Source organism: Staurois parvus, unplaced genomic scaffold, assembly GCF_062004578.1.
Source record: "Staurois parvus isolate SC_StPar_1 unplaced genomic scaffold, SC_StPar_1.0 ptg000393l, whole genome shotgun sequence".
In the NCBI taxonomy this organism is placed as follows: domain Eukaryota; kingdom Metazoa; phylum Chordata; class Amphibia; order Anura; family Ranidae; genus Staurois; species Staurois parvus.
This window is the reverse complement of record NW_028318189.1, coordinates 1,511,906-1,523,938: the sequence shown is the minus strand read 5'-3', so window position 1 is coordinate 1,523,938 and position 12,033 is coordinate 1,511,906. Positions and strand designations below refer to the sequence as shown.

The 12,033-nt window shown below is 40.5% G+C and overlaps 1 protein-coding gene across 1 annotated transcript in view; it reads right to left on the bottom strand.

Annotated features, from left to right (window-relative positions):
• LRRC20 (leucine rich repeat containing 20) overlaps positions 1-12,033 on the bottom strand; it is a 295,143-nt gene that overhangs the window by 138,871 nt on the left and 144,239 nt on the right. Inside the window, exon 3 of the mRNA XM_089686201.1 lies at positions 1,473-1,622. Within this exon, the coding sequence (XP_089542327.1) occupies positions 1,473-1,622 (150 nt within the window). The remainder of the gene's footprint in view (positions 1-1,472; positions 1,623-12,033) is intronic.

The following is a 12,033-nucleotide window of genomic DNA, read 5'->3' as shown; positions in this document are numbered from 1 at the left end:
ACACAGTATGCTTGGTACACTTTCTTATGGACATCAGAGTACCAGATTGTTACTATTTGGACATCATTTATCCATTGTGAGTTTATTTCATCTTTTCATTTTAACTTTGAATAAATTAAAAGTTACTACACTATGGGAAGTCTTTTTGTTTTGGCTCACTTCTGGTGAATCTTTTCCACAAGGATACCCATTGTGACCTGACTGAAGTTACTAGTGTGATTCCCCTGGTGGCTAATCTATCCTCGGTGCCGAATACTACCTGATGGTGTGCAGCCTGCCCCCCTGATGTTTTAAGTAACCTGATGCTGATGACCAGGAGTTGGTCCTTAATACTCAAATGCGCATTCATTTGCGCTCTCTGGTGAGTACAATCTACGGTCATTTATTTTATCTTTCACCATCACGGATCTACACTAATCAGAGACTAATCACATATGCACCTGGAAAAGCCAATTGGGGACGTTCTTATCACATCTATACTTCACCATATGTTTATAGTGCGTATATTTGCACTTCACCATATGCCATAGTGCGTGTATTGATTTCTGGCACCTTAAACTTTTGTGGATATATCTTGTCATCTATTTATGTCACTATAATAGATAAGGTCATTGAACTTGGTCACTTTCATATTTTTAAACCTTTGCGGATATTATAGCTTGTCATCTTATATTATTATCTATTTATGTCACTATAACAGATAAGGTCATTGAACTTGGTCACTTTCATATTAAATTTTGTTATATTGGTATCATATAATTTATAATTTACGATTTTATGTGTTTTATCATACTTTTAGCGCTGCATGAGTTTAATTTTATTATTGATGAGAGGGTTTGAGGTTTTTACCTTTTCATGCTAGCTGCTCCTTTTTATGTTTATCCAGCGCTCGTTTTATCCGATTGGATTTGCTTATCATAGAAAAGAATCATGACTTTACTCTGTTTGTAACGTCACTTAAAAGTATGCTCAACCCCATTGTGGTAACATAGTATATACTAACAAACACATTTGGCAGAGTAGAGTATTCTATACAACACATTTATACATATTGACATAATGTATACATACCAGTTGATACTACATGGAAATTTAGATGTAAATAAATTTGAGTTGTTCCACCTTTGAGGCTAGGATCACAATAAATGTATTGCGCCTGAGGAGTAACATTTGCAAATGACTTTGATTTATTAGAATTATACATGTTGATACAGTTAAATGTTTCTTATATGTAGCACTGCCTCAAAAATGCATATAGGGCGTTTGGGGAGCATTTGAGGAGTGTTAAAAATGCTTCCCAAATGCCTGTCTAACGCTTGTCAAACGCTATAGGGGCATTCTGCAAGAGTTAGAAATTAGTCAAGTGTGAACGAGCCCTATGAGGGAGATGGCAACTACACTCTGTTTACATTTGGTTTGTTTTTATGTGAAGAATACATGACATTTTCAGAAATAAATGAAATTTCACTTACTTTCTAAGTTCTGATAAGTATTAAAGAATTTTCCCGGCAGATTCTTTATCTCATTATCAGCCAAAGAGATGGAGGTGATCTTATCAGAAACTGAACTTGTAGTCAGGTACAGACCAAGTGGAAAAGCATTCAAAGCACAGCTTGATAAATCTGCAGAAAAAAAAAGTTAAAAAGGGAGTTATTGTTATATATATATATATATATATATATATACACAGTCAGGTCCATAAATATTGGGACATCGACACAATTCTAACATTTTTGGCTCTATACACCACCACAATGGATTTGAAATGAAACGAACAAGATGTGCTTTAACTGAAGACTGTCACCTTTAATTTGAGGGTATTTACATCCAAATCAGGTGAACGGTGTAGGAATTACAACAGTTTGCATATGTGCCTCCCACTTATTAAGGGACCAAAAGTAATGGGACAATTGGCTTCTCAACCGTTCCATGGCCAGGTGTGTGTTATTTCCTCATTATCCCAATTACAATGAGCAGATAAAAGGTCCAGAGTTCATTTCAAGTGTGCTATTTGCATTTGGAATCTGTTGCTGTCAACTCTCAAGATGAGATCCAAAGAGCTGTCACTATCAGTGAAGCAAGCCATCGTTAGGCTGAAAAAACAAAACAAACCCATCAGAGAGATAGCAAAAACATTAGGCGTGGCCAAAACAACTGTTTGGAACATTCTTAAAAAGAAGGAACGCACCGGTTGGCTCAACAACACCAAAAGACCGGAAGACCACGGAAAACAACTGTGGTGGATGACCGAAGAATTCTTTCCCTGGTGAAGAAAACACCCTTCACAACAGTTGGCCAGATCAAGAACACTCTCCAGGAGGTAGGTGTATGTGTGTCAAAGTCAACAATCAAGAGAAGACTTCACCAGAGTGAATACAGAGGGTTCACCACAAGATGTAAACCATTGGTGAACCTCAAAAACAGGAAGGCCAGATTAGAGTTTGCCAAACGACATCTAAAAAAGCCTTCAAAGTTCTGGAACAACATCTTATGGACAGATGAGACCAAGATCAACTTGTACCAGAGTGATGGGAAGAGAGAGTATGGCGAAGGAAAGGAACTGCTCTTGATCCTAAGCATACCACCTCATCAGTGAAGCATGGTGGTGGTAGTGTCATGGCGTGGGCATGTATGGCTGCCAGTGGAACTGGTTCTCTTGTATTTATTGATGATGTGACTGCTGACAAAAGCAGCAGGATGAATTCTGAAGTGTTTCGGGCAATATTATCTGCTCATATTCAGCCAAATGCTTCACAACTCATTGGACGCCGCTTCACAGTGCAGATGGACAATGACCCAAAGCAGACTGCAAAAGCAACCAAAGAGTTTTTTAAGGGAAAAAAGTGGAATGTTATGCAATGGCCAAGTCAATCACCTGACCTGAATCTGATTGAGCATGCATTTCACTTGCTGAAGACAAAACTGAAGGGAAAATGCCCCAAGAACAAGCAGGAACTGAAGACAGTTGCAGTAGAGGCCTGGCAGAGCATCACCAGGGATGAAACCCAGCGTCTGGTGATGTCTATGCGTTCCAGACTTCAGGCTGTAATTGACTGCAAAGGATTTGCAACCAAGTATTAAAAAGTGAAAGTTTGATTTATGATTATTATTCTGTCCCATTACTTTTGGTTCCTTAATAAGTGGGAGGCACATATGCAAACTGTTGTAATTCCTACACCGTTCACCTGATTTGGATGTAAATACCCTCAAATTAAAGGTGACAGTCTGCAGTTAAAGCACATCTTGTTTGTTTCATTTCAAATCCATTGTGGTGGTGTATAGAGCCAAAAATGTTAGAATTGTGTAGATGTCCCAATATTTATGGACCTGACTGTATATACACACACACACACACACATACACACACAATATCCATAGAAAAAAAACAACATTATAGCCTCCTGTTCATGTACTGTTCAAAAAAGGACTTTCGTTCTCCGAAAGGTTACCCTTGCACTCTCCTGCCCCACCGTGAGCTATAAACTTTTTTTTTTAACTTTTTAAAACATTTTTAGTCCAGCGTTGCCCCTACACCTAAATGCTCCTGCAACTTCTTGGGATATCTACACCGCATATCCCAGATATCTGCAGCAGCAGGAATTCAAACCGGCTAGTGGGCAGTGTGACAATCGCGACGTCAGACCCCAGCTGTCAAGAATACAGGTATGACCAGAGATGTGTGGACTGACAGGGAATAGCAGGCTTCAGGAGCAATGTAATAATATAGTTCATTTGTGCAACACACCAATATACAAACGCACCGTGCAAGTAAAAACCAATCAGAAACCTTCACCCAATATATACAGAACAAAAGAGTAGTTAGGGCTAGCCGGGGTCATACATAGTTGATCAAGCAAGAGGTACAGAGAGGCAGACAGGACACGGAGCAGATCACAGGGAGCAGGTTCAGGAAAACAGGTTATCACAGGCACATGGGAACAATACACCAAGGCACCGATTGCAGGCCTGATTACTGCTTAAATACACCTCCTGCAATCAGCCTCAGGTGATGGCTTGATTGCAGGAGGTGAGATCCTGGCTGCTGAAAAGCACCCGCTGGCAAGAACTGGTACTGCAGCCCATAGAGCAGGTGAGCCCCAGCACTATCAGTGGTGAGTCCTTTCCTGACACCAGCCCTTCTCACCAAACTCGTGACCGAAGGACTAGCCAATCTAAAACCGCGATGTCACGTGCGTAACAATGCCACGCCCAGCTGCGCCCTGCACACAGATTTTCCAGCTAATGGTCCACAACCTGTGTGCTTGCAGCCTGAGCGCGATTGTTACTGGGTCAAGTTAATTACGCAATTAACCCTTCACACTGCCACCACCTCCATTTTGTACAGAGAAAGAGGAAACTCGGCAATATCAGCAATAACACTATGATGGTTGAAATAATCGTCTGTATACCACTGTCACCGCAGGCAGGTTATACAGAGGGTTAAACACACATAGTAGCGCTCTTCAGCGGCAGGAATTCATAAGTTGCATTAAAGAGCTTTAGAAACCGTTCATCACTTTCAGAAAGAAAGATTTATTACTAAAAGGTCAAAAGGGTGCAATAAAAATATTTACAGAAAAAAAAGATGTAACCAATATATATATATATATATATATATATATAAATATACAGAGAACAATAGCACAGCAAAGAGATAACAGAAAGGAGTTTATAGGGCTAAAGTACTTGCCAATCAGCCTTGGTTTAAGCAGTTTTAAGTCTTATGAGCTCAAAAAGGATTTCTTGTCTCTCACTCCCTTTCGAGGTTAATTGGGAGACTCTGCTTTCTCTCACAGACCCAACTCCAAGCATAACAGCCCTTTTTCTAGGATCTCAGCAGGGTGTCTCTTTGGAGTAGTAAACCAATCCTCTCCTTTTGGGGAGGGGAGTGTAGGAGGAGACTTAAGTTATACCCAGAAACTCTCATAGCTGCCATTAAAATTCATTACTTGGTCTAGGGGCACTTGCCGGCCTGGCCACTAGTATATTAATATTCAGCCGCAGCTGCGGAATAGTTAGAGATGACACGTCATATACACTTGAATGGTTACGGAGATGTACTTTTCTGCTTTTCTATGTATGCCAGCTAAGGGGTGTAACATACCAGGAGAATGATCTCAAATTGAGCCTTCCGAACATGGGCTCCGTGTTTAGGTCCTACGTGAAGATATCAACTTATATGAAAATGTGAGTTTTTAAAAGTAAGTCTGTCTTTATGACCCCTTGGAAGGTCTTTTGAAGTTCAGTGAGGGACTTGGTTTATACTTTTACGATATGCCAGATTGCACAGTTTCTTAAACAGCTAGGCCCCGCTCCCTTGGGGGTTTTATAGCTCAGAGCTCCCTACTGTGCTTTGGCTGCCTCTGACCTCTGCCAACACACACCGACCACATGTCACTCAACAGAGAGGGAGGGGGGATGATCAAAGAGGGGGAGAAGGGTCTACAAGATGGAGGGTTGGAGCAGAATGGTTGAACCGCGTCCATCTCTGTGTGTACGCTTGCTACAGGCAGAGTGTGCATTATCAGGGGCTGGCTGCAAGAACCTGGAAGGGACAGCGGACTCCTGATGACTGAGTAGGACCAAGATGGTGGCAAAGGGCCCAGGCTGTGGAAGCAGATTGGTGGATCACAGCAGGACAGCAGTGAACTTACTGGGCAGGAGAGTATGTGAATTGAGGACCACCCAGAATAATAGGTAAGAGAGGTTAAACCATTTATATCAAGGCATGTTCATAAAGGTCCTGGTAGTAAAGGGGTTAAAGCAAGCTCAAGGCTGCTGCATTGTGTAAACTCACATGTAAAAGGCGATTGTGTGACACATGTGAGGTACTGCCACAAACATCTGATTGAAAGCAATATTTCTAGTGCCAAAATTCATGGTTACATCTAAACTGAAAGCCTGTAAAAAGCCTATGGATAATTCTGGATACCAGTTTTTTGCTGTTTCACCAAAGAACACAAATTTAAGACTTAACAAGTTGTCTATCTATTTACTCGATACAAGCCCATCTTGTAGTATTTTCTCCCTGAAAATATGCATTTGACAAACAATTGTGCATATATCATGCAACATAAATAATTGCAATTGCCACCACCAGAGGCCCTTTTTTATGCAGGGCCTCTGTTTTCAGAAAATGTATAATTGTTTTGGGGTTTAAAGTAATATTCCAGCAAAAAAATGCAGATTTTTACCATATGATGTACAGTTGCAAGAAAAGTATGTGAACCCCTTGGGATTACGTGGAGATTGCATGAATTGGGCTTAAAATGTGCTCTGAACGTCATCTAAGTCACAACAATAGAAGAACACAGTCTGCTGAACATAATACTACACAAACATTAGATGTTGCCATGGTTTAATTGCACATAACATGTAAACATTCACAGTGCAGGGAGGAAAAAGTATGTGAACCTTTGGACTTAATAACTGGTTGACCCTCCTTTGGCAGCAATAACCTCAACCAAACGTTTCCTGTAGTTGAAGATCAGACCTGCATAACGATCTGGAGTCATTTTGGACCACTCCTCTTCACAAAATTGTTTCAGTGTAGCAATATTCTTGGGATGTCTGGTGTGAATCGCTCTCTTAAGGTCATGCCACAGCATTTCAATTGGGTTGAGGTCAGGACTCTGACTGGGCCACTCCAGAAGGCGTATTCTGTGCTGTTGCAGCCATTGTTTTGTTGAATTACTTGTATGCTTTGGGTCATTGTCCTGTTGCATCACCAATCCTCTGCGGAGCTTCAGTTGGCGGACAGATGGTCGTACGTTTTCCTGCAAAATGTCTTGATAAACTCTGGAAATCATTTTCCCATCAATGACAACAATCCGTCCAGGCCCTGAGGTAGCAAAGCAGCCCCAAACCATGATGCTCCCTCCACCATGTTTTACAGTTGGGATGAGGTTTTGATATTGGTGTGCTGTGCCTTTTTTTCTCCACACATAGTGTTGTGTGTTCTTCCAAAACAACTCAATCTTGGTTTCATCTGTCCACAGTATATTTTGCCAGTAGTGCTGTGGAACATCCAGGTGCTCTTTTGCAAACATCAAACGTGCTGCAATATTCTTTTTGGACAGCAATGGCTTCCTCCGTGGTGTCCTCCCATGTACTCCATTCTTGTTTAATGTTTTCCTTATTGTAGATGTGTCAACAAAAATGTTAGCATGTGCCAGAGATTTCTGTAGGTCTTTAGCTGACACTCTGGGATTCTTCTTTACCTCGTGCAGCATTCTGCGCTGTGCTCTTGCAGTCATTTTTACAGGACCACCACGCCGAGGGAGAGTAGCAACAGTGCTAAACTTTTTCCATTTGTAGACAGTCTGTCTTACTATGGACACATGAACATAAAGGCTTTTGGAGATGCTTTTGTAACCCTTTCCAGCTTCATGCAAGTCAACAATTCTTGATCGTAGGTCTTCTGAGAGCTCTTTTCTGCTAGGCATGGTTCACATCAGACAGTGCTTCTTGAAACCAGTAAACCCAAAACAGGTGTGTTTTTTTTAAGGGCAGGACAGCTGCCAGCAACACATCCAATATCTTCACACTGATTGGAGTCAAGGTTGGCTCACTCCTGGCTCCAATTAGCTCTGGGAGAAGGCATTAAGCTAGGGCCTCACATACTTTTTCCTCCCTGCACTGTGAATGTTTACATGTTATGTGCAATTAAACCATGGCAACATCTAATGTTTGTGTAGTATTATGTTCAGCAGACTGTGTTCTTCTATTGTTGTGACTTAATGTTCAGAGAACATTTTATGCCCAATTTATGCAAAACTCCAGGTAATCCCAAGGGGTTCACATACTTTTTCTTGCAACTGTAAGTTCAGTTCAACTTGGTTCCAAGTTGTCTGGATCCTAAGGTAATAAAATACTCCACTGTTATTTCACTAATGTCACCTTAAATTACTATTGGCATACTCTTATCATGGACTGTTTATCATGGATGCCAAAATGTAACCCATGCATTAAAAATGTCAACTTTGTCACTTCTGACCATACAACATTCTTTCAAAAGGGTATAATGCAAGTTGGGAGAAAAGCATTTATGATCTTCTTGGTTAGCAAGTGAATTCTTCAATTTTTTGTCCTACATCTTTCAGACATGATGTGTTTTCATGGCTTAACAGCTGTGAGAGCACCTCTGAATAAATAATTATATTTTACTATTTCTAATTGTGAACTATGATGCAGAGCGTGTGAAATACAGAAAACCAAAAACGTCCAAAAATATAGGGTCATATGAAGCTTCCAGTGTCAGTTATATCACAAACTGGTTTACAACTATGAAAATTTGGTCTGCAAGCAATGAACAATGGAAAAAATTAACTAACCAAACAAGTTAAAAAACTTGTACACAGTATCTATAGTCCACCTGAGATTGTTGGGGCAATGGAAGAAACCAAAAAATGTTATTTGACCAGCTAGACAAAAAAGGATTTCTTGTACAGGGAGCATTCTATGCATTGCTTCACTTATGGGCAAAACAATCAACTAGCTCAGAAGAATGTGCAAAGCTAAACCAACAAGAGGAAATGCCTGAAGTCTTGTTATGAGAGGAGATGGAATCTTTTGTATATTGCAAATATTCAGATAAAATAAGTCAGTTTCATGTATGACATTGCAAGTCATAAGATTAAGACCTTATGACATATTCCCTACAAAAGGAATGTTTACAACCTTTACCTGGTAAAATAACTGTAGTTATGATGGCCATATTTAGAATGTCTTCAAAAATGTTTCAATGTATATATGCTCATCGGATACAAAAATACTTTATCCCTGCAAAATATCCTATTTCCAAAAAAGGGTTTTCATTTCTTTTATGTGTATCATCAACATTTTAATTACGGACCAATATGTATGAAACTCCACCTCTTTGTAGTTAAAATTTCCCATTTAAATGCTGTTACACCAAAAAAATTAAACCTCACAAATTAAAAATGACCAAACCCTCAAAGAAAATGCCCCTAAAATAACAGTAAAATTCTTATGGATTATATAGATTAGTAGTTTACAAAAGGATTAGATACTAGAAATTTAGATTTCCTCTGATTACCTGAGGATAGACATTTTTAGTCCCAGGGTGCTATCTGGTGGTCTGGGGAACACGCCTCAACACTCATCGGATCATCATGACACACATGATCAAGATCATAATCACACGTCTCACACACCCATCATCAATGGCAAAGGCTCATCATCTGACCCACACTTCATTGAAGCCAGGTCACCCATCTCCAGCATAAGCAGATGCCATTTTGGGAAGACAACTCCACCCATTGATTGGCAGCCAACGTTTGAGGGTCTACTCTGCAGTCATTTTAAAGGATAAGGTCACCTTTAAAAAAAATATAATAAATGCAGGTAAAAAAATGTGCATTCACTTTTTTTTTTCAGGAGCCTGGAAGACATTGCAGCAGCGATCAGCCGGTCAGTTGAGTCACACCGCCAAACAGCTAATACACATGCCACTGGCCAGTTGAGACACTGCCGGCCAGCTGAGACACACGCCGCAGGTCAATTGAGACACACCAACTAAGGAACTTGCCACTGAGGCACATCTGAGCTGACATCCCTCATGACAAGGAAGAATATAGAGGAAACAGCACAGCAGGATGGTGCTGGTGTGCATTCCCAGCATTCAGCAAAAGATAAGGGAAGCCAAGCAGCAGATACGGCTTGCACACACACCAACAAAAGGAGGCCAGTCTGCCCCGCTGCAATCTAAAACCCAGGTGGGGCTTCGCCAGCAAAGAAAAACCCAGGGCAAAACATGGCAGCTCTAGGGACCAACGCAGCAGGTGGAACAACAACTGAGATGGAAACCCTAGTTTCGTCTCCTGAAGCCGGGGCTCTGACAGTGGAAGACATTTTAATCTTCTTCTTTCTCTGAAAGAAGTTTTACAAGTAGTCAGCTCCTGTAAGTCCTCTTTACTTGAAATTATTGATCAAATTAGAGGTATAAGAAAAGAGATGACTTTCCTGAGGCATGACTTACAAAAAGTGCATGAGAGAACAACAGTCTTGGAGGGGATACATTCAGTGGAGGATGATTTGAATGCGGTGAAGCAAGAACTAAAAGTTATAAGTGAAAAGGTTAATGCATATACCTCTAAGATGGAGGACATGGAAAACAAGCTGAGCAGGAATAATGTGAAGATTGTGGGACTCCCTGAACGCAGTGAGGGATCTAGCCGCAATGAATTTTTGGAGAGGTGGTTTGTGGAAACATTTCGGAAAAGACTTTTTCAGCATTTTTTGCAATAGCAAGAGTATACAGAGTGCCTTTTAGATCACCACAGCCAGGGGGTCAGCCTAGGCGTTTTCTAATGAGAGTGCTTTATTATAAAGATAAAGTTACTATACTTCAGAAGGCTAGAGAGATGAAGGACATATTTTATAATAGAACCAGAATTTCAATGTTTTCAGACTTCTCCCCAGAGCTTTTGAAAAAAAGGTCTAAGTTTACAGAGATCAAACAAAGACTGCAGCAACTGAAGATCACGTATGCCATGCACTTAACCTTGGCGGCAAGGATAGCAACTTTTGGGGAAACCAACTTTTTTAAACACGTCAATGGAGGCATTAGCATGCTTATAAAATAATGAAAGAAAGTCACAGACTAACTGAAAATAGTATTTTGAAGGTGTATATGTCGGGCTACACAGTAGATAGATTAGAGATTTTCTTCTTTTTACTTATTTAAATGGAGCGGGGCTGGGAAGCTGCATTTTGGAAAGGGTAATGGTGGTTTGGCCTTCTGGGGGAGTAATTTTTCTTTCTCCTATTTTCTTTTCTTTTTTTCTCTCTACATGGTAGGGATATAGTTAGGGACTTTTACAGTAATGAGAGTTTACACACTACATTGGTCACATGTAATGTCCATTACAAATGCCCCTTGTATAGGCCTAGTGTGGGCCAGGTGTGGAGTGAGGGTTTTTTCTATGGTTGTCTGCTGTCTTTTTTTGTTGTGTATTTGAAGTTAACCACATCCCCGCCACCCTATAGCAGATATACTGCTACAGGGCGGCAGGGGTGCGCAAAATCACGTATATATACACAATTTTGCAATTCCGGGGAGGGGCTGCGCATGAGCGCCCTACCTGCACTGCCATTCATGACCGCGGCTGGCACTCGGCGATTACCGAGGATCTCCGACAGGGAGGAGGGCTGCTTTGTTTACTGACAGTCCTCCGCCCTGTTGGCTCGGGCACACTGCTCTGGATGGCTGTGCACAGATCACTGTATTGGTGTCACTGGGGATGTGAGTGACACCAAGTCAGTTCCCCCCAGTGTCAGAATGCCCGCTGCAGTCACGCTATAAGTCGCTGATCACCACCATTATTAGTAAAAAAAAAAAATTCAGTATCTATACTGCCATTTGTAAACGCTATAACTTTCACGTAAACCAATGAATTTACATGCATTGGGATTTTTTTTTTAGCAAAGACATGTAGCAGAATACATTTTGGTCTAAATTTATGACCAAATTAGATTTTTTAAATTTTTTTACTGGACATGTTTAATAGCAAAATGTAAAAAATATTGCTTTTTTCTCAAAATTGTCTGACTTTTTTTATAGCGCAAAAAATTAAAAAAAACGCACAGGCAATCAAATACCACCGAAAAAAAGCTCAATTAGTGGGAAAAAAAGGTCGCAGCGCCGTAACGCAAAACATGGCCTGGTCAGGAAGGGGGGTAAATCCTCAGTAGGGCAAATGGCTAAGGAACCTTTTATAGGAGCACTACAGAGAAAAAGGAAAAAAGACTGAAAACGCTTTCTATGGATCACAATCATATAGACCGCTTTTCACATAGTGGTACTTGCATATCAGTGGGTATAGATAAGGGAGGAAAGATAAGGAGGGTATTTAGCCTGGTCACTTTGGAAGCATGAATTTTTAATATGACATATGATATAATTGAGATTTTTTTTTTTATGCAGCCTAAAGTTATGAATATATGCTTTTGGAATGTCTGGGGTTTGGGGACCCAGTAAAGAGAACAGCAGTTTTTCTACAATAACTGCAT